This window comes from Mirounga angustirostris, unplaced genomic scaffold, assembly GCF_029215605.1.
Source record: "Mirounga angustirostris isolate CCGP_5_RB_7025 unplaced genomic scaffold, mMirAng1.0.hap1 SCAF_10, whole genome shotgun sequence".
In the NCBI taxonomy this organism is placed as follows: Eukaryota; Metazoa; Chordata; class Mammalia; order Carnivora; family Phocidae; genus Mirounga; species Mirounga angustirostris.
The window spans coordinates 116357363-116383660 of NW_026991718.1; the positions used below are offsets into that span (position 1 = coordinate 116357363).

The 26298-nt window shown below is 40.8% G+C and overlaps 1 protein-coding gene across 1 annotated transcript in view; it reads right to left on the bottom strand.

Moving 5' to 3' along the window:
* Positions 1–1039: 1039 nt before the first annotated feature.
* The window catches only part of SAMHD1 (SAM and HD domain containing deoxynucleoside triphosphate triphosphohydrolase 1), a 56211-nt gene continuing 30952 nt past the window's right edge, over positions 1040–26298 (bottom strand). Inside the window, exons 8-16 of the mRNA XM_064573139.1 lie at positions 24316–24416; positions 24035–24143; positions 22704–22795; positions 21576–21691; positions 13919–14058; positions 12777–12872; positions 7691–7795; positions 5975–6112; positions 1040–3228 (exon numbers count right to left, since the gene is read on the bottom strand). Of these exons, the coding sequence (XP_064429209.1) occupies positions 3094–3228; positions 5975–6112; positions 7691–7795; positions 12777–12872; positions 13919–14058; positions 21576–21691; positions 22704–22795; positions 24035–24143; positions 24316–24416 (1032 nt within the window). The 3' untranslated portion in view covers positions 1040–3093. The remainder of the gene's footprint in view (positions 3229–5974; positions 6113–7690; positions 7796–12776; positions 12873–13918; positions 14059–21575; positions 21692–22703; positions 22796–24034; positions 24144–24315; positions 24417–26298) is intronic.

Below are 26298 nucleotides of genomic sequence, written 5' to 3' on the forward strand. Positions count from 1 at the left end.
TGGAGCTTTCTGAAACAACAAATGCTCAGACCTGCTCATGAACACCATCTAGACCCTCCTTAGAGAGGGCTGCCCATTTTCTCCAAAACCTGGATGACTATGGCTGTGACCAGACCTCCCTGTGGCCCGAGGACCCGAGACAGTCCTGGAAGTAAGCAATGTTCTCCAGGACAGGTGACTCTGAAGTGAAAGGTACTTACACCTCTTCTGAACAGCACAAAGACCCTCATGACATTTCTTTAAAGTAGGCTCCATGCCCAGCATGGGGTTCAAACTCATGACCCTGAGATCAAGAGTCCCGTGCTCCACCAACTGAGCCAGCCAGGCGCCCCCCCCCTGAAATTTCTTTTTAGAAATTATACAACTAAAACATGTTGACTGTAGAAAAAACAGAAGACTTTAAAAAATTTTAAAGTTGCCTAAAATTCAACCACTCCCCCAAAACACTAACATTTTCATTTTCATATACACCCTTCTAGAGAGTTTTCCATGGAGATATATATATTCTATTCTGGATGTTTTAGAAATCATTTTAACTTCATACTGTCAAACCACAGACACCTGGGCTCAACTAGTGAAACTAATAAAGACTCTGGTAGCATCTTTTTCTAGAACACTGAGGGCTTCCTGTCGGCCACCAGCATACGGGGTGCTTGCAAATCTCTAATTTCACAAGGAAGATATGAAAGCAGCAAATGAACAATATGCCTATTTGGATAAAGAAGTTGAATCTCTGTAGATGGGAACCTAGGGCAGGTTAAAAAGGAGGAAAGATATGTTTCCTGACACAAGAGCTCAGGAAATGAAGAGACATCCATATCCCGTCCCATGACAATGCCCGCCTCCTGTCAGAAAACCAAATAACATAAGTCCTGTTAAATATCATCCCCTCTCTTGCAAACCAAACATAGCGTTGACATAGTCAGATGCATCTGGGTAGATTCCTAGACACATTTCATTTGCAGAACAGGGTGCAGACTGGGCACACATGTGTGAGAGGACATCATTAAGGAAAACACCTTTGGTTTCAAGATGGAGATACATTCATGAAGCTTTATTGCAGCTATTTTCCTCACCCAAGCGAAGTAACAAATCATTTAAACTCATAGTTCTTACATTCTCAAGGTGATAACAGTTCAGTAACTCTAGAGGTTGTTAAAATCTCAGTTTTTATACAAATAGTGAAAGTGTTTGTTAAGAAAATTTTAACCTTGTAAATGGCACACGGTTCTGATAATTAAAACAGTTGCAAAGAGCATAAAGTGCAGCTGACTTATATGTAAAGGGTGCAAACAAAGTTGATTCAAGTTATTTCTCAGATAGCACAATGATACAATATTGAAACCATAAAATTCCAGAGTAAACCACAATGATTTAAAGATAGGAGTTGCAGAAAGAAAACAATCTTAGCAGAAGAACATTACATTCTTGACCTTGAGTCTGGATACACTAAGTCTGAGCCCCACAGTTCTCCCCACTGAATGTTTCAGAGGTACCTCGGCCAACACAGATATGACCCAGTCCCATGGCTGACTTCACTTGTGCTTCTAGGAGCCCACATGTGGACACATCCTCACCCACACAGCATTATGGTGGAAGTGGGGAGGGTTTTAATTATTCTCCTATGAATTAGGGTCAACTCTTGATCATCTACTGGGGGATGGAGGAGGGTGGTGGTGGTTATACAGAATGGCAGGTATCTCTAATACTTTTCAGCCTAGTGTCAACAGAACAGAACTTGATTACACAGTAGAAGGTGGCAGCATTCCTAAGACTGTGGATAATCTGCTGCCTATAGTCTGAGTTCCTTCCTTCCTCCCACTTGCTCTTGCCTGGAGCCAGGCCTGGCTCCCCAATCCCGGCCTGCCATGGAGGCTTTTGTAAGGGAGTGTCAAAGCATAAGATGTTAAGGGCTTAGGACTCCCATTCCCCACTGCCCTGCATCTACAGGACCCTCTGGCTACCACCAGCTTTGGCTCTAACTCCAGACTTTATTCTTGGTGAAGGTCTGTAGAACTGGCAATTGTGTGTATATGGAGGTGGGGGTGGGGGCCCTCTGCACAGAATTGCTCAACCACAGTGGTGCCTACTCCACTGCAGGAGGTAAAGAACAAGCATGGGGAATACTGGGCCACGGAGCGGAACTTGGAATTCTCAGGATAATCACTCATTTCATCCCAGGCAGCTCAGTCTTTGCTCTGAAACCCATAAATGCTCACTGAACCAGCAAAAACAAAGTCCCAGCTCTGAGTAGCCCCAGCCCCAAGAATGGCTTCTGTGACCCTGATCAGCTTACAAGGGAAATTCAGACAGAAGGTCGGAGGAGAGCCTTCTCCAGGCTGAGTAGTGATAGTGAAAAAGACCTTGGGACATGGACAATGAGTATTCAGGAGTAAGAAACTGCCCAGGTCTGGGGCTGCAACTGACCCAGAGAACAGCCTCCCCAGAGGCAGTTTTATGTCCCACTCCAGAGAAGGCCAGAGCACTCGGACCTTTTCAAAAAATTAATCATGCCTCTCACTCAGGAGTTGGAGCTAACTCCCGGCCCTCATTTCCTACTGTTTAGTCCAACCTGGCTAAAAGGGTGAGGGAAGGTCTCTCACGAACATTCAGATCACTTAAGAAGAATTGTCCTCAAATTCGAGGTGATGGGTACCTCCCTCAAGGGGCTAGGATTTTGTTTCGTTCTTAACCATGGCTGTTTACGATAGTCCCAACTTCAAATTCCTATGTGCACCTTCTCTCATTTCTAAACATTTTTTTTTAAAAGAACAATCATATGTCGTAAGAGTTCAGAGTACCTAAATTTTTTTTTTTGTTATTCTAAGAAAATAAGACTACTAGAGAAAGACTTTAGTTACAGTTAAAATAGACAAGGTAACACTTTCTGTAGCATGTATAGCAAGATTTGCCTAATACCTTTTTGTTTCTTTGGATAAAAATTACTTAGCTTCAGCATGTGTGTACATTCAAAATATAAAAAGCACTAGTTATCACTAAATTTGTAGAACTCCACGACCAAATTCCCTACGTTAGTTAATACTGCTGGGGGACAGGGAAGAAGGCTTTATATAAACAACTGGTTGCAAACATTCACACTGAGTCATCCGGAAAAAGCCGCTGTCTAGATTTGGACTCTTTCTGGAAGCGATCTGGGCTCTGGGCTGAATTTGCGTTATTCCACTCCATTTTTCGAGGTGTTATAAGAGGGGCTACAACGTCACCATCCTGTCAAGAAAAGAAAAACCAGGAACAAAGAAAAGCCAGTTTTCATAACTTTGAGTGAAATCCTCATGTGCACCTATCGTTGTCTTGCAGATAGATTGCTTCTAGACATACTTATTCTTGGGAAACCCTAAATTACATATATGCCCTGTGCTTGGGCCAAATTAGAAACACCACAGTCCTGAGCAGGTAAGAGCCTCTGTAGGAAACGCTATCGGACCTATTCTTCTCAAAGATGGCCAGAGGCAGGACACCACAGAGTTCTGACTCCTCTGCCTTCATACACTTTTCACAAAACACAAACTCTGTCTTTCTTTTTTTGAAAATACCAATTGCTTTTATTTTTTTATATTATTTTATTTTTTTTTAGGGAGAGAGGGGTGGGGAGGGGCAGAGGGAGAGACAGAATCTTAAGCAGGCTCCACACTGAGCGCAGAGCCCAACATGGGGCTCAATCTCATGACCCTGAGATCATGATCTGAGCCAAAATCAAGAGTCAGATATTTAACTGACTGCACCACCCAGGTGCCCCTCTGTCTGTTTTTCCAGGAAAAGAGGGACTTCACTGGATCCCTGCTCCTCTCTTGCCTAGTCCCCCCCTACAGTAAATGATATTCCTATTTGGAAGACCCTTCTGGCTCAAAGTCAACATTATTTGCCTTTAAACTCATCTCTATTTCTATCAAGCATCCTTATTTCTACCCATTCTAATTTCAACTCTAGTGAATTTTGTAAATATGAACTTGAATGTCACTCTCCTGCTTAAAACACTTTAATGGCTTCCATTGCTCTTGGCCTACAGGACTATGCAAAATCCCCTGGACCCCTCCCCTAAAGGCACCATGTTCTTGCCCATCTTCTGGCCTTCCCCCACTCCATCGACTTTACCCAGCTGACTCCTTCTCATCCATCCTTCAAGTCTCAGCTTCTAAGTCCTTCTTAAAATAAGCCTTTCCCAACCAACCAAGCTATGGCTTAAATCCTTCTCCTTTTGGCTCCACTAAGACTCTGTGCACCCTACCCCAAAGCACTTACCACACCACCACAATTGTTATTTACTTGTTGCCCCAACAAGACTGTGGGAACTATGTCTGTCTTAGGTACTGTTCCATCTCTGGTACCTAACATAGGACCTGGCAAAAACCCTCATTCAATGAGTGAATGTATCTTCATTTTAAAGTAGTTATTCAGATGGCTGAACTTCAACAGCCTCTTGTCTAATTCCAGTCTCTCCAAGTTCCAATCCATCTGCTGCTAGTTTTCTTTCTTAATCAGAGGTTTAGTTTCCTTAGGAGCTACAGCACTTCCTCATTCCCATGGGTCTCATTCTAGTTGGAGATAACAAATGCAGAAGGAAGTAATGATGGCAGCACCTAAGGAAACTCTTGAAATCTCTCAGTGGTTCCCTCCCCACTGTTCATAAGAAGTCTTCTTTCGGGCGCCTGGGTGGCTCAGTTGGTTAAGCGACTGCCTTCGGCTCAGGTCATGATCCTGGGGTCCCGGGATCGAGTCCCGCATCGGGCTACCTGCTCGGCAGGGAGTCTGCTTCTCCCTCTCCCGCTCCCCCCTCTTGTGCTCTTTCTCTCTCTCACTCTCTCTCTCAAATAAATAAATAAAATCTTTAAAAAAAAAAAAAAAAAAAAAAAAAAAAAAAAAGAAGAAGTCTTCTTTCTTAGCTGATTATGCAAGGCTCTCCATAATCTAGTCTATTCTTCCCATTCAACCTCTCACCACTCAACAGTAGGGATTCTTGAGTCCACATAGCTGGTCTCCTCACGGTCCCCAAACACACTCCACTTGTTCCAGTTTCATGCCACTGGGTTACTCCTCTAGCAACTACATCCACCTTTTCTCCCTGCTACTCATTCAAACATAATCCAGCCTTCTGGACCCAGCAGAATCGCTTCTCCTTCAGAAGGCTTTCCTGACAGCTCTCAACTCTTAGAATCCTAACAGAACTCATCTGTATCACTCCTTCCGGCACTTGATAAAGTATCAACTACCGGGTTGCTCCTTCATTTTGTTTCCTTCAGCACCCAATGCGTGGGGGTGGGGGAAGGCAGATCCGGTGTTGTGGGAGAGCGTACTGGGCTAGGAAGTAGAACGTAGCTTCCCACCTGCCTGCCAAATATTTCACTCAGACACTCAACAAATAATTGACTGGCCACTTTCTCTGTGCCAGGCACCTGCCATGTCCAGGTCAGTAAGGGACAACTTTAACAACATCGCTATAGGATTGTCAGCTACAGCTTGGCTCCTCTTCTTCTCCATTGTCTTATTCCAGACAATTTAAATAGTTTACAGTTTTGGGAATGCTGAATTTGAAATAATAAGTTAGAAAACTTATTATCAACTTGTATGTAGCCTTAAATAATTTACTCAGCTTTGGTAACCTTCTCGGAAAGATGAGGACACTATGACTCATTTCCCAGGTAACTGGGAGGAGTGCAGACAACTGGTGAGAACATTATAAAGTACTATCACATGTTCATCATTTTGAACTTTTAGTATTAGGATAATAATGATAAACAGAGTACCCACTCAAAATTGGTGTAGGAAGAAATCACTAGTCGACATAGAGTCAGACATTTTAAAAGGAAAGCTTAAACTGGAAAAACTTTTTTTTCCAAAACCATAATCTAGTGACTATAATTTAAATGAGAATTCTTCAGAGGGAAGTAAAGATCTCTCTTAGTTTTTACGTAGAAATAAAAAATTGTGCAAATCATGTGAATAATAAACCACCCACCTGAGGCTTGGTGAAGTCTCTGATTAAGCACCAATGAACAAAATGTTGTTGGGCAACAAACAAGGTCTTTGCATCAGTCTTCTTGCAGTATACGCGAATTAGCTGCTCTTCAAATCTCTCTGGCAAAAGCTCTGAAACCTTTTCAAAGAAGAAAAGATTTCACCGTCATCTTGAGTTCATACATTGAAGAGAGGTTAGCTGTTCCTAAGCTCCATTCTATTTTTTTTTTTTTTTGAGATCTTATTTGAGAGAGAATGTGAGAGAGCAGGGAGAGGACAAGCAGACTCCCCGCTGAGCACAGAGCCCAACATGGGGCACGATCCCAGGAACCTGGGATCATGACCTGAGCTGAAGTCAGATGCTTAACTGACTGAACCACCCAGGTGTCCCAGCTCCATTTCTGATGTTATTTAAAAACACCACACTGTTTTGCTGTTATATCCCAATTATCATCCAAAGAAAAGAATTCAAGGTAGTTGTCATACTGCAAAATGCCCCACAATTTTATGTCAATAAAATACTAAAAGTTTGTATCATGTAATTATATGTAGACCAGACTCTCACTGAAAGATAGTGTGCAAATAAGCACATTTAACTTTCATGACTTCAACCATACAACACTACTTTTCCCATCAGATTTATAACCTAGTCTCTAAACCAAAAACAGTGCTTTCATCTATGTTCAGCAAATAGGAAAAACTGGCTGCTAAGATGGTCTAGTCTACGTAAAAATCAGATATATTTAAGTTTTTTAAGACTTTTTAAGATTTTATTTGAGAGCGAGCGAGTACACAAGCGGGGGGGGGAGGGGCAGAGAGAGAAGGAGAAGCAGACTCCCCACTAGCAGGGAACCTGACATGGGGCTTGATCCCACGCCTGTGGGATCATGAACTGAGCAGAAGGCAGACACTTATCCGACTGAGCCACCCAGGGACCCCAATTTTTTAAAGATTTTATTTATTCATTTATTTGAGAGAGAGAGCACATGTGAGCGGGAGGAAGGACAAAGAGGAGAGGCAGAGAAATTCAAGCAGACTCTGAACTGAGCATGGAGCCCAATGCGGGGTTTGATCTCATGACTCCAAGACCATGACCTGAGCCGAAACCAAGAGTCGGATGCTCAACCGACTGAGCCACCCAGGCGCCCCCAGATATACTTTAATTTTAAAAATAATTCTTTTTTGGGGCGCCTGGGTGGCTCAGTCGTTAAGCGTCTTCCTTTGGTCATGATCCTAGGGTCCTGGGATCGAGCCCCACATCGGGCTTCCTGCTCCGTGGGAGGCCTGCTTTTCCCTCTCCCACTCTCCCTGCTTGCGTTCCCTCTCTCACTGTGTCTCTCTCTGTCAAAGAAATAAATAAAATCTTAAAAAAAAAAAATAATTCTTTTTTTTTTAAATTTTACTATACACATTGACTTTAAGACCTAATCTGCATGTAAAACGCAGATTTATCAGGGCGCCTGGGTGGCTCAGTCGTTAAGTGTCTGCCTTCAGCTCAGGTCATGATCCCGGGGTCCTGGGATCGAGCCCCGCATCGGGCACCCTGCTCAGCAGGAAGCCTGCTTCTCCCTCTCCCACTCCCTCTGCTTGTGTTCCCTCTTTCACTGTGTCTCTCTCTGTCAAATAAATAAATAAAATCTTTAAAAAAAACAAACGCAGATTTATCATAGATTTGCGAAATGCCACTACAGTCTATTTGTTTTACCTAAGTAGTTACCTGATCTTTAGTTATCATGACTGCTTTGCTGAGGTCACTCTTACAATAGAAGCGAACATGATCAATAGGATTCTTGTCTTCCATTCCATAATCCATGTTGATAACCTTAATAAAAGCAATAAATTAGTGATCACTCACATAATAGTGAGAATTGAATTCAGGGTTGTAGGAGCATCACAAGAAATGGAGCAGAGCTCTCTGGAGGTTCAGGAATAGTAGCTCATAGTAGCATGAAAATAACTCTGTTGCATGTGCCATAGGTTTGGTCTTGAAATCTGGATGGGGTGGGGGAGGTTATTTGCTTTCAACATAAGTAAGGTGTAAAGTCTCCGCCTATGTGACAGCCACTGTGACAGGTCCTGTAGGTACAAGGAAACTTGATACAATCCCAGCACCCACAGCATGTGTGGCCTAGACTGAGGTTGAACAAATAATTATAAAAGTAACGATCTAACTACATTTGTTCTAAGAGCTACCAAGGAGAAGCAAAGGGTGCTGTGAAACTTTGGAACTGGGGAGCCTAGTAGTCTGGGGCTCCCTGTAAATGACTGGGCATGTTTTCCTGGGAAAGTGAACAGGAATTAGCCAGGTCTGTCTATGTGGGAAGGAAACGAATTCCAGGCAGAAGAAACAGCTCTGAGGCACAGGGCTACCATGGTCCACTGGGTTAAGTAACACTGAACTTGGAAGAATAGTTCTTGTATGGTGATGGCGACAGACAAAAGGTTCAGGGGTAAATGAGAAATAATAAAAGAGAAGACAACTCTTAGAAGCTTGACTGTTGAAAGATGCAAGAGAGAAGAATGTGGAGAGGAACACAGTACCTGGGAAAGGTAAGGGAGTTGCAGGGGGGCAACTTTTCAATGAACTGGACCCTAAAGAAGAGGAGAGAAGTGAAGAGTACAATGTTTGCTGCTTTCCTGAGATGAAAGTCTGTTTAAGAGAAGTGAAGAGTACGATGTTTGCTGCTTTCCTGAGATGAAAGTCTGTTTAACTGCTGATGGGGAAGTCAGAAAGAGAGGACAGAATGGATCCTGGGCTCCACAGAAACGCTAAGATGAATGGCTCTATGGTGTATTACTCAATGTTGTAGCCACTAACCACATGGGGCTTTTTAATTTTAAAGTTATTAACATTAAATACAATAAAAAATTTACTCAGTTGCAGTAGTGACATTTCAGGTGCTTAACAGCCGTGTGTAGCTAGTGGCTACCAAAATGGACAGCACAATTACACAGAACATTTCCAGCATCACAGAAAGTTCTACCAGACAGCCCTGGTCTAGAACACAAGTAAAAGGATTACTCTTAGCCTTTGATAAGAAGAGAGACATTTTCCCACTACCAGAGGGAAGGCTGAACACAGCTGCAGATGGAGGTTTATTCGGTGTGTGTAGGTTGAGAATGTTCCTATCTAATGGCCTATATTTTATCTCTGAAATAAGGGCCAAAGTGGGGTTAGTCCCAGTGAATACAGTTGTGGGCAGGGAACAGGGCTGGAGGTCTGAGAAGAGTGGAGATGGTTTGGAATAGTCATGGAGACTGGGAGAATTGCACTAAGCCTACCAGAAGTCCAGAGGGCCCAACGAAGATTGGGGACTATGAACTGCCATTCAGCCTTTTGCTGGGTAGATGCAAAGAAAGGAAGGGAGTAGAGGGTAATTGTGGAAATTGACTGAATCCATCACAGAATCTAAGATTGGGAGAGAAATAGAGATTGTTCATTGACAAGCTGGAAGAAAGTGAGGAGACAATAAACTAGAGGTCCTGAAGAGCAAGGAACAAGCACATAAGGTAAAAGGGGTTTTGGGACAGACAGGATGCTTAAAAATCAGTGATTTTTAGAGGAAAGGTATTTTCAAATATCGGTATGGTTCAGAATGTAATTTGCTGAGTGTTGGCCGAGGTAGAGTGGGTAAGGTCACCGAGGATAAGGATGAAGAGATCAGTCAGAATTGGCCAGCCTTGTGGACTATGAAGCCACCAAGGACCACTGCAGGAACTGGAACAGGGAGAAAAGCTCTAAACCAGCCCAAAATCTTCAGTTAAGAGGACAGCAGGTTGGGAGATGCCGGTCTCAGAGGAACAGGGATCTTGCATAGGGTCTCGAAGTGATACTAGGGAACAAGAGGACTGATGAACAGGAAGGCCTCCTGACCCTGAGGAACACGCTTTTCCCGAAGGGGCTGCAGAAGCATCAGGTTCTCAGGGAACAGCCAGGATGCAGCAAGAGCAAAAAAGAGAGTCAACAAAGAGGCTGAGGATCCAGGGAAGCATGTTAATTATGGTGTGGAAGGGCTCCATGGACAGGACTGGGAGAAAGGGTGGGTCTGGAAATAAGAGGGGGAAAAACTAGAGTAACGGGGTGATGATGGTACAGAAAAGAACAGACGATAAGAGGAGTTTGTCCTGTGACTGGTTCCTGAAGACAACAAATGAACAAAAATGGTCTGTGAGGTACCTGCCAGTACCTTGTGAGAGAAAAGAAGACACTGAGGTTCAGCTCTGGCCCCGAAGTCAGACCAGGGGTGTGTGCTACTGGCTTTGAGAGCTGCAGGAGTGTTCTGCACGCCTTTACCTGGGAGGGAGCAACGGCTCGGTCTCCCCAGGAACCCAGGGCTGGCGCCAGCCTAGGCTTCTCTCTTGGGTCTGTTGCCTGTGGGGAGGGACCCAATGGAGCCTTGATACTGCTACACATTATGGTAAGGTATGAACACTAACCAAATTTCCAGCCATGTTCAGGAGTGCCACCAGCTCTTTGGTATTTATTTCCTTGGTTTAGGCTAGAAATAAAAGGCAATACCTATTGGGGCGCCTGGGGGGCTCAGTCGTTAAGCGTCTGCCTTCGGCTCAGGTCATGATCCCAGGGTCCTGGGATCGAGCACCGCATGGGTTTCCCTGCTCCGCGGGAAGCCTGCTTCTCCCTCTCCCACTCCCCCTGCTTGTGTTCCCTCTCTCGCTGTGTCTCTCTCTGTCAAATAAATAAAATCTTTAAAAAAAAAAAAAAAAAAGGCAATACCTATTTTCTCCAAAACATATATAACTAGAAATTCCTCCTTAAAGCAGATTTGATAAAACGGTTATTTTTCTAGAAGGGCAATACTGTAATAGTTGGAGTTCCCATTCTTTTTTTTTTTTTTTTTAAGATTTTATTTTTTTATTCATGAGAGAGAGAGAGAGGCAGAGGGAGAAGCAGGCTCCCAAGGAGCAGGGAGCCCAACGCGGAACTCGATCCCAGGACCCTGGGATCATGACCTGAGCCGAAGGCAGACGCTTAACCATCTGAGCCACCCAGGCACCCTGGAGTTCCCATTCTTAACCAAGGAAGGACTCAAGAGCAAAATGTAGCTACAGATCAACAACTATGAATCTTTCATTCTAAATAGCAAAATTAAGTTTTATAGCCCATTAAGTAATCATAAAAGTTACTACACACACTCTTAAAAGGAGGCACATATAGTAAAATGTACCACATAAATACATTACACTGTCAAACTAAAATTGAGAGGCTAATACATAATAAGACATTTAATTAGCAAATTGCTTTCTCAGAATACAAAAGGGTTTTACCCATCTTAACCCCATCTTCACCCATCTTTTTCTGATTATGAAACTCTTCTACCATACTCACTCTAAAAAAAAAAAAGTACCTGCAACTCCATCACCCAGGCAGAAACAATGTTAACGTTTTACCAATACATTCAGAATTTTTTTCAGGGTGCTCACTATACACAGTGTATATACATTTAAAGAAACAAAAATAAAATCATTCTGAATGTATTGCTTTTTTAGTTATAAATATCTTTTCATGTTAAAAACAACTTTTAATGTTTGCATTATTCCACTATATTTCCTACTGAGAGATATATCCTTCCCCCCCTTATTTTACACTATAATAATGCCACAATATATAGATTTGTGCTTGTTTTTTGTTTTTCGTTCTTTTTTCAAGACTGATCATCTCCTTACAACAAATACCTAGAATGAAATTGCTGGGTTGGTTAACATCGACTCTAATGTGGTCTCCTGTATCAATTTACATTCCCATTTTCACATACCTTTATCATAACAAAATCTTATAGAATTTTTTGTTCTGACATGTCTGATAGTCAAAAAAATCTTTCATTGCTCCATCAATTTGCCTTTAGGTTAAAGCAAGCTTAATCATGTGTGTGCTGTCTTCTCCTATGTCTCTTCAGGTACTTCTGATCCTATATTCATTAGCAGATTGCACTTTGAGAGAAAAACCAGATGGGAGGTCAGGGATTGACTAGGATAGTGCACTGAATTGAGGGCAATGCAGACCCTCAAGTAAAGCACTGAGGGCAAGGGAGGACATGTGACAGCCCAGGGAAAACATTCGGGAGAGTAAGTTCTTTCAGAATCTCAGAAACTCAGAAATTCAGAAAATCCCTTTATTCTGGTGTAATTTCATCTAAAGAAACAGGAAACCGTAGCCTGATCTGCAGGTGTGAGGCACTTCAACCCTCAGCCAAGTGACTAGACTGGGTCCAAGGACAATTCACTTGTTGCATCCCTTGGTAAAGAATGGTTATGGAGAGATCACCCTTCACCAAAGATGCATCAACAAGAAAACAGCAAATGAGAGGCTTATTGAAAAAAATTCATGGGCAACGCTGTCTCAAGATTTCAGAGGAGTAGAACTCTGAAAAGCAGTTCCTATAAGAAACAAAAGAAAATGTGAAGAAGCTATTTGATAGTCTTGTTAGGATACAAGACACTACAGTCTCTATGAAGGAGCTAAAAAGTCTTTCTCCTTTGTATGCATGGACAGTTTTAAAAAATAATTGGCATAGATTACTTTTGTGATCAAAAAAACATTCAAAAATCAATATATGCAATGTTCTGCTAACCACATGATCACGATTACATTAAAAGTATCAATGTCAAAGAAAATTTTAAAACTGGCTAATTTTGATTCTTTGAGATCACAGGTGATTCTTTTCCTTCTATTTTTCTGTATTTTCCAAATTTTCTTTAATGAACATGTACTACTTTTATAATGGAACGGGGGAGGCTTTAATCTTAAAAAAATTTCTCAGTATATTATCGGGCTAACTACTTACATCCACTATTAAATCTTCAGCCTTCAGTTCAGCTTCCAGCAATACGTCACTAGGTTTAGCACTGGCAATTTCCTCTGGAAGGCGTTTATAGTCTTCCTAGAAAAGATAAGACTCCTCATGTTAGCACCCCAGTTTTTCATCATTAAGTGTTTATGCCACAAAAGGTTCCCTCTCTGAAAATGGCATTTTACTAGGAAAAGTGAGTAGAGATAGCCCTAACAAATACGTGGCTTCTGCTTCTGCCATCCTTCAAACAAACCACAATAGAGTGATTCTCTTAACAAAATTTTCATGTTTAAAAAAAAAAATGTGGGGCGCCTGAGTGGCTCAGTTGGTTAAGCGACTGCCTTCGGCTCAGGTCATGATCCTGGAGTCCCTGGATCGAGTCCCGCATCGGGCTCCCTGCTCGGCGGGGAGTCTGCTTCTCCCTCTGACCCTCCCCCCGTCTCATGTGCTCTCTCTCATTCTCTCTCTCAAATAAATAAATAAAATCTTAAAAAAAAAAAAAAAAAAAAAAAAGAATTGCTGTTCTTCAAAACACACTTTAAAAAAAAAAAAAAAAAAAATGTGGCATTGACCTATTAGTAAAATAAGAGGAAGGTGTTAGGAGGCAGGGTGTGGTTGTCAGTATGGCTCATGTTACTGATTTTCTGGCAAAGAGAAAAACCTTCCACAAGCAAGAGGGGAAAACAGATATAGATATTTGGCATGCACCATCTGGGAGAACCTGATATAGTGTGAAAGAAGAAATTATGAACAGCAGGTCCTTAGCGTCTCCGTGAAGCTCATGCAGATACCGTATTTTGAGGCCCCATTTTCTTGCCATTGGATCTAGCCAAAATTTGGGGGGCCCCCCTCACTTCTGGGATGAGAGAGTAAAGGTTTGGACTAAGTCAGACTTGGCTTTGAATACTGGCTCACTAACTGTGCTTCCTAGGCAAGTTATTTAATCTCTCCCAAGCCTCAGTTCCTTCATCTACAGGACAGACCAAAGAACACATTATTGATGAGAAGATTAAGTAAAAATGAATGTAAAGGGCTTAGAACAGAGTTGTGGTATTATGATGGGTTAATGGTTTCCTCTTGGAGGACATATGGAAGAGAGAGACCTTTCACTACTGGAAAGGTGTTTGACAACTTACCCTTTCAATTTTTGTTTTTCCCTTTGGCTTAGTCTCACCCACATACTTGTATAGATTACGGTATTCGATTTTTCTTAAAATCTCTCGTGCTGCATCCAGTTTTGGATCAGAAGAATATAAAATCTCCAGAAAAATGTTATCTGCCAATTTGATAAAATTTCAGTTAGATTAAGATGAAAAAAAAAAAGATTTAAGAAGACTCATACACTACGGTACTTCTGGAATGATTTCAAGTGGACATTTAAATGTAAGCACAGTAGAACATCCAATGTCTTGGATCTGCTTCACGATAATCTAGTGAATGGGAGAGGGTAGAGATTAAGCAAGACTGTACTGGAGTTGATGGCTTACAGCTGGGTGATGGGAAATAGGGGTGTATTAATTTGTTGTTATGTTTTGTTTTCTTAAAGAGAATGATATTTAAGTAATTGTAAAATTATGTCTGAGATCTGCTTCAAAATAGTGTAGTATCTTATGGAAGTGGTTGGATAGAGTAGATGACGCAAAACTGCTGTGTTGATAATTGTCGCAGCTAAGTGATGGGTACATGGAATTTGTAAATTTCATAATAAAAAGTTTTGTAATGTTCCATTCCATGATAAAAGCAGAAGTTGGTTCTTTTTTCTTTTAAGATTATATTTTATTTTTTAAGATTTTATTTTTGGGGCACCTGGGTGGCTCAGTTATACATTCGACTCCAACTCTTGGTTTCAGCTCAGGTAATGATCTCAGGATCATGGGATCGAGCCCAGTGTCAGTGGGCTCTTCACTTACCAGGGAGTCTGCTTCTCTCCCTCTGCCTCCCCCCACCCCCACTTGCATTCTCTCTCTCTCTCTCTCTAAAATAAATAAATGTTTTTATTAAAAGTTCTTTTTTAAAAAATATTTTATTTGCCAGAGAGAGAGAGAGAAAGAGCACAAGCAAGGAGCCCAATGTGGGATTTGATCCCAGGACCCTGGGATCATGACCTGAGCTGAAGGCAGCCACTTAACCGACTGAGTCACCCATGCGTCCCAAATAAATTAAAAAAAAAAAAAAAAAAAGATTTTATTTTTAAGTAATCTCTACACCTAATGTGGGGCTTAAACTTACAACCCTGTGACCAAGAGTCTCATGCCCTACTGAGTCAGCTAGGCGCCCCAGAAGTTAATTTTCTTTTCTTTTATTCCTCCGACTTTTTATTTTGAAAAATTTCGAAATAAAATACCTTTTGCCTAAATCCATCAACTGTTAACTTTTTTCTACATATGCATACACTGTGTATGTGTATACACACAATTTTTTTGCACACGCACAAATTTTTGATGAAATATTTGAAAATTACAGACATCAAGACCCTTCACTAAATACTTCTGCATGTATCTCCCAAGAACAAGAACATTCTCCTACATAACCACTATCAAGTGCCAAAAAATTAAAGACTGATATAAAAATATCTAACATAACAGTCTATATTTGAATTTGCTTAATTGTTGAAATAATGCAATTTATGGATTTATGTTGCTGGATAGAGAAACCAATCAAGCATTATGGATGACATTAGTCGTCATATTCTTTAGTCGCCTTTAATCTAGAACTAAATAATTCCCCTGACTTGTTTCATGATGTTGACATTTTAGAAAAGTTCAGACACTCATTTTGGACAATGTCCCACACTTTGAACTTGTCTGTTTCTTTACCATTAGATTCAGGTTAAACACTATTGTCAAGAACACAGGATGTGCCTGGCTCAATGCATCAGGAGTCACATAATGAGATGTTACCATTATTGGTTGTTAAATTCCATCAGTTGGTTAAGGTAATAATCCCAGCTTTCTCTATTATAAATGTATTTTCCCTTTTGTAATTAACAAATAATCCACAGGGTAATATTTTGAGACTGTATGATTATCCCAATAAGTTTTCAACCAATGGCTTAGCATTAATTGGTAATCATTGACTGAATCAATTATTGCATTTTGCAAAATGAGTTTTACAAAAAATGCTTTTTCTTGGCAAAATAAAATATTAACAGCCTTGTCATTCACCTCACTGATGTGTATACATTCCTCCCTAATCAATCTACAGTTAACACATTCCTCATCCTCTCAGTGATGCTTTTTACAAACCACCTTTTCATCTATAGTTTTTATTATTTCTTTACATATTATTATACATACAGTTTGAAAAACAGCAATTTTACTTTAACATAATAAGACTACACTTTTCTAATCCATGCCTTTAGCTACCCTATTCCTGGGTGAATTAATGGAATGCTTCCCCCATCACAGGATCTCACTTCTTTTTATTTTTTTTAAGTAATCTCTACACCCAACATGGGGCCTGAACTCACAGCCCTAAGATCAAGAGTCACCTCCTCTACCAACTGAGCCAGCCAGGCGTCCCTCACTTCTTTTTTTAATTTAATTTTTTTAAAGTATTCTCTACGCCCAACATAGGGCTTGAGCTCATGACCCCAGTATCAAGAGTCACATGCTCCATTGAGTGAGCCAGCCAGGTGCCCCAAAATCTCATTCTTGAAAGCCTACCTAATCTCCAAGATTCATCTCAAAAGGCACCTCACTGTGAAATCTTCTTCAATCCAACCAAACTAGAGATGTAATTCCTCCTTCCTTTGAACCCCACAGAATTTTACTGATGGTATTTCTTATGCCTTTTACCTTATTCTTATAAGGTACAGGCTTTTAGGTAGACTTACATTTCCATTTCTGTTGGGTAAGCAGGTAGAAGAGGAATTACTGGATCATAGGATAAATATATATTTATATGAAAATGTTAAACTTTTTCAAAGGGGCTGTACCATTTGCATTCCCACTAGCCATGTGGGAAAGCTCTATTTGTTCCACATATTTGTGTTCAGAAAAGAGTTATGTATGAAACTTAAGGACACTGCTTGTATGTTAAACTGAATAACTATATATCACTCTAAAATAGTGTAAGCAACATTCAACTTTGGAGCCAGAAGACTTGAGTTTAGCTTTGTCATTTATCAGGATAAGTTGCTTTCCCTTACTTGGCCTCTGTTTCCTCATTTGAGGAGGTGGTCTTTTTCCTTTTTAAGATTTTATTTGTCAGAGGGAGAGAGAGAGAGAGAACACAAGCATGGGGAGCAGCAGGCAGAGGGAGAAGCAGGCTCCCCGCTGAGCAAGGAGCCCGATGTGGAACTCGATCCCAGGAACCTGGGATAATGACCTGAGCCGAAGGCAGACGCTTAACCGCCTGAGCCACCCAGATGTCCCTTGAGGAGTTTTTTTTTTTTTTTTTTTTAATTTATTTGACAGAGAGAGACAGCGAGAGAGGGAACACAAGCAGAGGGAGCAGGAGAGGGAGAAGCAGGCTTCCCACTGAGCAGGGAGCCCGATGCGGGGCTCGATCCCAGGACCCCGAGATCATGACCCGAGCCGAAGGCAGACGCCCAACCAACCGAGCCACCCAGGTGCCCCCCTTGAGGAGTTTTAAGTAGCTGATCTCTAAGGTCCTTTTAAATTTAACATTCTATCATTCCTATTTAATTAAGGGATTTTGGGATAAGGGGGCTTGCAGAGGAAGGAAGGGAAGTAAGGTCCTCAGCCTAGGAATACTCAGGGATAAAGACTAATGTAAGAAAATGGTTACCTAAGACAGTGGTCATAACATTTGCAATGCTTAAGATAGTCAACTTCTGTGTAAGCTGAAACATTTATAGGAATATTTATAGGAACATTTATAAATAGGAAATTAGGAAGCAGAGAGGACAGATAAACTATGTTCATATGATGAACTATTACTCAGCAATAAAAAGGAATAAACTAGTGATGCGTGCAGTCTGGATGAATCTCAAATACTCAACATTGAGTAAAAAGGAGCCCTACAGGGCGCCTGGGTGGCTCAGTTGGTTAAGCGACTGCCTTCGGCTCAGGTCATGATCCTGGAGTCCCTGGATCGAGTCCCGCATCGGGCTCCCTGCTCGGCAGGGAGCCTGCTTCTGCCTCTGACCCTCCCCCCTCTCATGTGCTCTCTCTCTCTCATTCTCTCTGTCTTAAATAAATAAATAAATAAATAAATAAATAAATAAATAAATAAAAGAGGAAAAAAATCTTTAAAAAAAAAAAAAAAAGGAGCCCTACAGAGAGGAGTACACACTGTATGATTCCATTTATATAAAAGTCTAGAACAGGGGCGCCTGGCTGGCTCAATTGGAAGAGCATGCGACTCTTGATCTCAGCGTCATGAGTTTGAGCCCCATGTTGAGTGTAGAGATTACTAAAAATAAATAAACTTAAAAAAAGTCTAGAATTGGCAAGTTGTAGTTGTTTCTAGGGGTGAGGTGGGGGCAGGAATTGACTGGGAAGAAGCATAAGAGAACTTTCTAAGGAGAAGATGAAGTTCTGTATCTTGCATTTGTCAAAACACTAGCAAATGTATGTAAGATTTGTACATTTATACAAATTGCATGTGAATTTTATATCAGAAGGAAAAAATCTATAATTAATTTTTGAACTTTAGTTAATCTGCATGCTAAGGGAGTTAAGGTAAAGTGTAGTGGTATCTGCAATTTATTTTTTTAAAAAGATTTTATTTATTTATTTGACAGAGGGAGAGAGAGCACAAGCAGGGGGAGTGGCAGGCAGAGGCAGAGGGAGAAGCAGGCTCCCCACAGAGCAGGGAGCCTGATGCAGGGCTTGATCCCAGGACCCCAGGGTCATGACTTGAGGTGAAGGCAGCTGCTTAACTGACTGAACCACCCAGGTGCCCCATGCAATTTACTTTAAAATACATCAAAATTGGGGCACCTGGGCGGTTCAGTCAGTTGAGCGTCCGACTCTTGGTTTCGGCTCATGTCATGACCTTAGGGTACTGGGATCAAGCCCCATGTTGGGCTCTGCATCCAGCAGGGAGTTTGCTGGAGATCCTCCCCCATCATGCATGCGCGTGCACATGCATGCTCTCTCTCTTCCTAAAAATAAATGATCTCTTTTTAAAAATTAAAAAAAAACTTTAAAATGCATCAAAATTAAGATGGATTAATAAGATGGATAGATGGGGGGCGCCTGGGTGGCTCAGCCGTTAAACGTCTGCCTTCGGCTCAGGTCATGATCTCAGGGTCCTGGGATCGAGCCCCGCATCAGACTCCCTGCTCCGCGGAAGGCCTGCTTCTCCCTCTCCCACTCCCCTTGCTTGTGTTCCGAACCTCTCTCACTGTGTCTCTCTCTGTCAAATAAATAAAATCTTTAAAAAAATAAAAAAAAATAAAAAAAATAAAAAAAGATGGATAGATGGATGGTAAGTGATAGATAAGTAATAAAGCAAGTTCAGTAAATGCTAGAATTTAGGGGGTGAATGGTAAGTGATAAGTAATAAAGCAAGTTCAGTAAATGCTAGAATTGAGGGGGTGAGTGTAAAAGTGTTCACTGAAAAATTCTTTCAACACTGTTGTAGGTTTTCAACACTTCCCGGTAAGTGGAAAGACATTCTAAAAAATTAAAAAACAAGAACTGGAGACTTCTAGATAAAGTAAGTTGACTTTTGGAAAAGCAGCAAAGGTAACATGGTAAAGGCCCACATGGACTTATTCCTTCCAGGTCATGTAGTTAAGGCCAACAAGGATTATAGGACTGCTCCGAATAGTATGCAAGAAAGATAAGATTATCCGTGTCTCAAATGATGACAGCTGAAAATTCCATATGCTTGTTCTCCCATACTCTGGCAGATAAAGCACAAAAATGTGACCTAATATTTTGTCTGGCGTTTTTGACATTAATACAATATCCAAGTGCATAATCAGTGGATTCATCTCACTGAACAGGGTAAAAGCCAGTTTGGGCATTATAGAACCTTCATGATGAGCAAGAGCTATGTATAATCATGTGGTAAGATCATATTAAACTGTATACTTTATGGTTTGTCAGTTAACCCAAAAGTGCATAAAATCCCCAATCCATTTCTTTTCACCAAGAGATAGTAGAAATGTAATATAATGTTACAGGATAAATTGTTAGAACTGGCTTCTGATGAAGACCGAAGATAACTTTTTTTTTTTAAGATGACTTTTTAAATACGGCATCATCTGCTTCATTATGAACAAAGTTGAAAATAGGCCCCAACTTGCTCAAATTATTATATAACCTCATCTTTCATTCCTATGAACACAACAGTGGGAGGTTAGTATCTACTATGATGTTATTAAAACAAAACACAGAAACAATTTAGATACACATTATCCCCTGTGAGGGACTGTGTCATCTAATCTAGATTAAGAAGGAAAATCGCTTGTTACATTATAAACCTTAAATACTGATATACACAATGTTCTGAGTGTACACAAAGATAGCTAATATGAGGAATCACTCTTTCACTTCTAATTTTTGATTTATTTATGATTAGAAAATGACTAAAAAGTTACAAGTGTAATAGGGACTCTGCATTACCTACACGTATATTTTTAAAGAATAATACATATAACTTTTCCTATTTAAATTTCTGTTTCTTTTGATTATATTTATTGAAATATATGTTAAGTCTGTCAAACTCAATACTAAATATTTGGGCTTGTATTTTGTATGTCCTGCCCACCCCCATTTCATTTTACTGGCAATTCATTTTTAGTGCTCTACAAAAGTATCAATCTGCGAATGGTTGGACACGAAGAATACTGGTTCTTCAAAGACAGTCTCAGAGGAACTGGTATGGGTCTCATTCTGGCAGCGTGCTGCAGAATCGAACAGTGATGGAAGAGTAGTAGTACCACTCACAGGAACCTCATGGAAAGTGATCTTGGCTGTCTTAGGCCACTGAGCTTGTGTTGTTTTTGCTCATTTTAAGAATCTCCAGCCTTGAGTGCCTGGGTGGCTCAGTTAGTTAGGCATCTGCCTTTGGCTCAGGTCATGGTCCCAGAGTCCTGGGATCGAGTCCCACATCAGACTCCCTGCTCAGCGGGCAGTCTGTTTCTCCCTCTGCCCTTCACCCTGCTTGTGCTCTTGCTCGCTTGCTATTTCTCTCTCAAATAAATAAATGAAATCTTAAAAAAAAAAAAACCTCCAGGCTTTCCATGGATTCTACAAGCTATGTGACTGCTTTCTAACTTTCTTCTTAAACAGAATCAGTTTCGTGATATGCAACTAAGAACTGCAACTGGTACATACTTTTTTGTCTACTCCTTTTGCTTTGCTGATCTTTATTGCTCAGTCTGCACTTCCCCATGTGAAATAACCAGCTGCAACTCCTTCACCTCTCCCTTCCCACCCTAAGCTGCAGGTTTCGTTTCTGCTTTAGTGTGGCAAAATGTTCCTGGTTCCCTGTGTTTTACAACAAAAATAATGTTAAAAGGGCGAGTCTGCTATTAGTCCAGCTGTATTATAACTTAAATAATAGTAAATATTGGGTACTTATGTGCCAAGTATGATACTAGGTGTTATGCCTCATTTAAATACTACAACAAAACTCTATGCAAGATAGCAATACTCCCATTTTATAGATGAGGAAACTAAGAGAGAGGTTAAATAACTTTACCAAGGTTATATTGTTAATACAAAGCAGAGATAAAGCTCAATTCCAAAAGCATATAATCACTTGAGAAGCCAAATATATTGGAATGTTTGGAAAATAACCCATCTGTAATCCAGGGACAGCTTACACTTTATCTGAGATGGACCACCTATGTTACCTTCTGGCTCTTACCTGTTAGCTTAGTGAAGGCTTCCATGTCATCAATTGCTGTAGAAATGTGATACTTTTTTCCTTCAGCACCTGTAATCTCTATGTAGGGGTCTGCTTTGAGGAAAGCATCTGTAATCCTAAAGATCATTTCATAAAAATGTATGCTTATGAGAAAATTTGAGTATTTGCTTAATGCCATGCTTAAAGTTAAAGAAATCTTTCTACTTCAGAGAAGTAAAATCCTGAGACGTGATGTTCTAAAGACAACTGTTTTTGGATCATACATAAATGCATAAATAAGCACATGGTGATTTGTGAGCTACCATGTTCACTGGGATCCAGGCATTATGTAGGGCTTTGGATAGATTATCTTATTTAATCTTTCCAACAAGATAGACGTAATCAGCCTCCATTTTATAGATGCAGAAATGAAGTATTTTCGTTTAACCAAGTTAGGAAGAAGCAATACCAGGCTTTGAACCTAGATCTCTCTGACTCTCTGAACTGAAAACAAACAAAAACTTCTTATCAAAGGAACAACCATACAAATGGGTGACTGTATTCTAACTAGTCTGCTCATGTCAATTTAAAACTATTTCAGAGACATGGAATAATTCAGGCTCTACTTTTGAGAACTCTCCATGGGTCTTGGAGTCTCATAGAGAAGCATGGCTGCACCTGTCTCTGTACTTGGCCCAACTTTCCTGCTACGGTTCCCACTGGGTTGGGGAGAAGAGGTGAAATTCCTATCGGCTTCACTATTTTCCACAAATAACTGACAGGGTGAGGACAGATATTAATCTTCATCCTTAAAATTAATTTTTTGTCATTAGTTTTACAGTGTCAATTATTCACATCTTATCTCTCACCTTGATACTAATACCTGGCACAGAAGCAACTAGCTCTGGGGAGGTCTAAGCCATGCCTCTTCATGTCTAGTTGAAGCCAACTCTTCCACCCTTCATCTATCCCCTTTATTCATTCTCCTCCTTTACTTTATGCTAGTTTTTTGTTGTATTAAGGGAACCATTTTAGATTTATTCATTTAAAATTCACTTGAATTCATCTAGAAATCTCAACTTGACCCAAGAATGATCTAACAAAGCATCATAAAAAATTTTATAGAGAAATAACAGTTGAATTTCTTACATCGTATCAATGATGTTGCCAACTTTGTGTTGATAAGCTCTGCGGTGCAAAGAGTTGCGAGTATGGAACATGTCATACAGATTCCCAACCTCCTGCAGGAAAACATGAAATAAATATTAATGCAGGGTCAGGTTATGTTACCCTTGTTATTAGATAAGTACATAGGACAAGGAAAAGGGATGGTGACAGACAAGAAGGCTATGCATGGGAGCTACCTCATTAAAATCCCTGAGTCCATTAAAAAACTACAAGGCAGGTTAGGAAAACCATTTCTTCTGGGTTTGCAACTTTTCTTCTTCTTCTTCTTCTTTTTTTTTTTTTTAACTTTATTTATTTATTTATTTGTCAGAGAGAGAGCAAGCACAAGCAGGGGGAGCTGCAGGCAGAGGGAGAGGGAGAAGCAGGCTTCCCGCCGAGCAGGGAGCCCGATGTGGGGCTCGATCCCAGGACCCTGAGATCATGACCTGAGCCGAAGGCAGACGGTTAATGACTGAGCCACCCAGGCATCCCTCAACTTTTCTTCTTAATCTATTGTTTTAATTCTGTAGCAGGTTCTGTTTTAAGGCATCTTCAATATGTTTTTTAATCTTCTCAACAAGTCTAGAAGTTAGGCATTATTCTTCTTATATTCTTTATTCTCAAAAGACTTTTTTTTTTCTTTAAGATTTTATTTATTTGTCAGAGAGAGAGAAAGCACAAGCAGGGGGAGCGGCAGGCAGAGGGAGAAGCAGGCTCCCCGCTGAGCAGGGGGCCCGATGCAGAACTTGATCCCAGGACTCTGGGATCAAGACCTGAGCTGAAGGCAGATGCTTAACGACTGAGCCAGCCAGGCATCCAAAGGAAGACTTTCTATAGCACAATCCCATACTACTCTTTAGTTACATGACTCTAATCTAGCAGGGACCTAATGATTTAGTATTTTACCTATTATGAAACACTAACATAGAACACTAACTATGGTTAAGGATGAGACTTGAGTCAAACTTTCTGGGCTGAAACTCCAGTTCTGCCATTTATTAACAACATGCCTTCTCTGTGCTTCAATTTGCTCACCTATTAAGTGGCATAAAAATAGTATCTATTTCATAGGGTTGTGAGGACCAAGTTAATCCACCTAAAGCACTTAGAACAGTGCCTATCACAATATTCAATAAATGTCTGCTGTAATTTTGCAGAAGTGAAAAGAACTTTTAGATATTTACAAGTGCTAAGTGTAAAGTAAAAAGATTGACAATTTACCAGGTTGTGATTTTTCCAAATTATTGAATGATTACTTCTAGACTTGGAACTAGGAACTATACCTTCTTTATTGTTCCTCTGACATAACTCACCTTATCTCTAGTACAAATACGCTTCCTATTATCTACTTCACAGACACGGGCGAATTTAATAAAGCGCTGGTAATCAAAATTATTTTGGATTCCAAGATGATGGCAGTCCCTGGAAAGATTCCAAAGCAGAGAGATGAAATTTTTCAACGAGGAAACTGTACCTTAAATATTAACACTAAATGTACACAAGAATTTCATTTTTTATTTATTTAAGTAAAAATTAAATATATTTAAAGCATGTAAGGATTTTAACCAATTTTTCTGAAGTGTTCAGTGCATACCTGGCAAAATAATCCCATTTGTCCACATCGATGCCATTTCTTTTATTGGCCACTATCTCATAAAGGAAGCTTTTCTCTTTAGGACGCCCTTTATACGGCCACTGGAAGACAAGAAAACTCACCAAAGTTTTAAGATATGAACCATATCTATTTACAAGCAAAGCAAAGCAACTGTGTTCACCTAAAAATCATAAACAGATACTTGAATGGGAATGTGAGATAATTAGAAGGTTCTACTCTTTCCTTCTTCCACTTAATTCCTAAACTATTAGAAAAAGTTAAAGAAATGCTAAGGTATGTGATATCCTGTTAATACTAAACCTTGTGCCATTGAAAGGATCCTAACTCAGGGCGCCTGGGTGGCTCAGATAGTTAAGCCTCTGCCTTCGGCTCAGGTCGTGATCCCAGGGTCCTGGGATCGAGTCCCACATCTGGCTCCCTGCTCAGCGGAGAGCCTGCTTCTCCCTCTGCCTCCAAACCTCCCCCTGCTCATGCTCTCTCTCTATCTCTCTGTCTCAAATGAATAAATTAAAAAAACTTAAAAAAAAAGGGGATCCTAACTCGTTACATTTCTCATAACCAACAAGCTTTCTTCTTTTCTTGGCTTAAAAGTTTCTTTAAAATATAAAATCTTGGGCCGCCTGGGTGGCTCAGGCGTTAAGCGTCTGCCTTCGGCTCAGTCATGATCCCAGGGTCCTGGGATTGAGCCCCACATCGGGCTCCCTGCTCAGCAAGAAGCCTGCTGCTCCCTCTCCCACTCCTTCTGCTTGTGTTCCCTCTCGCTGTGTCTCTCTCTGTCAAATAAATAAATAAAATCTTTTTTTTTTTTAAAGATTTTATTTATTTATTTGAGAGAGAGACTGAGAGAGAGAGAGCATGAGAGGGGGGAGGGTCGGGAGGGTCAGAGGGAGAAGCAGACTCCCAGCCGAGCAGGGAGCCCGATGCGGGACTCGATCCAGGGACTCCGGGATCATGACCTGAGCCGAAGGCAGTCGCTTAACCAACTGAGCCACCCAGGCGCCCAAATAAATAAAATCTTAAAAAATATATATAAAATCTAGGGGCGCCTGGGTGGCTCAGTCGTTAGGCGTCTGCTTTCGGCTCAGGTCGTGATCCCAGGGTCCTGGGATCGAGCCCCACATCGGGCTCCCTGCTCTACGGGGAGCCTGCTTCTCCCTCTCCCACTCCCCCTGCTTGTGTTCCCTCTCTGGCTCTCTTCCTCTCTGTCAAATAAATAAAATCTTATAAAATAAAATAAAATAAAATATAAAATAAAATAAAATAAAAAATCTAATTATAAATTGGTAAGAATGTCCCTCATATACTAGTGCTTGAATTCATGCATGAAACTAGTATTATCGTTCAAAGTAGTTACACATCTAGTCTAAATGTACCGTTCAAAGAATTTTGGGGGCACCTGGGTGGCTCAGTCAGTTAAGCAGCTGCCTTCAGCTCAGGTCGTGATCCCAGGGTCCTGGGATCGAGCCCCACATCGGGCTCCCTGCCCAGAGGGGAGGCTGCTATTCCTGCTCCCTCTGCAGCTCCCCCCCGTTTATGCTCTCTCTGTGTCAAATAAATAAATGAAATCTTAAAAAAAATTTTTTTTGAAGCTCCCATATTTTGGAAATAGAGTATTTGCTTCAAAATCCAGCTCTTCATTTTATATCTTACAAATAGATTTGTATATTTATTCAAGGAAAAAAAATTTAGAGGGAAATTATTTTTCAACTTCTTTTTTATTATTTATTTTTTTTAAGTATTTTATTTATTTATTTGAGAGCGAGCATGAGCAGGAGGAGAGGCAGAGGAAGAAGCAGACTTCCTGCTGAGCAGGGAGCCCCAAGTGGGGCTTGATCCCAGAACCCTGGGATCATGACCTGAGCAGAAGGCAGATGCTTAACCAACTGAGCCACCCAGGTGCCCCATTTATCATCTATCTATCTATCTATCTATCTATCTATCTATCTATCTATCTATCATTTA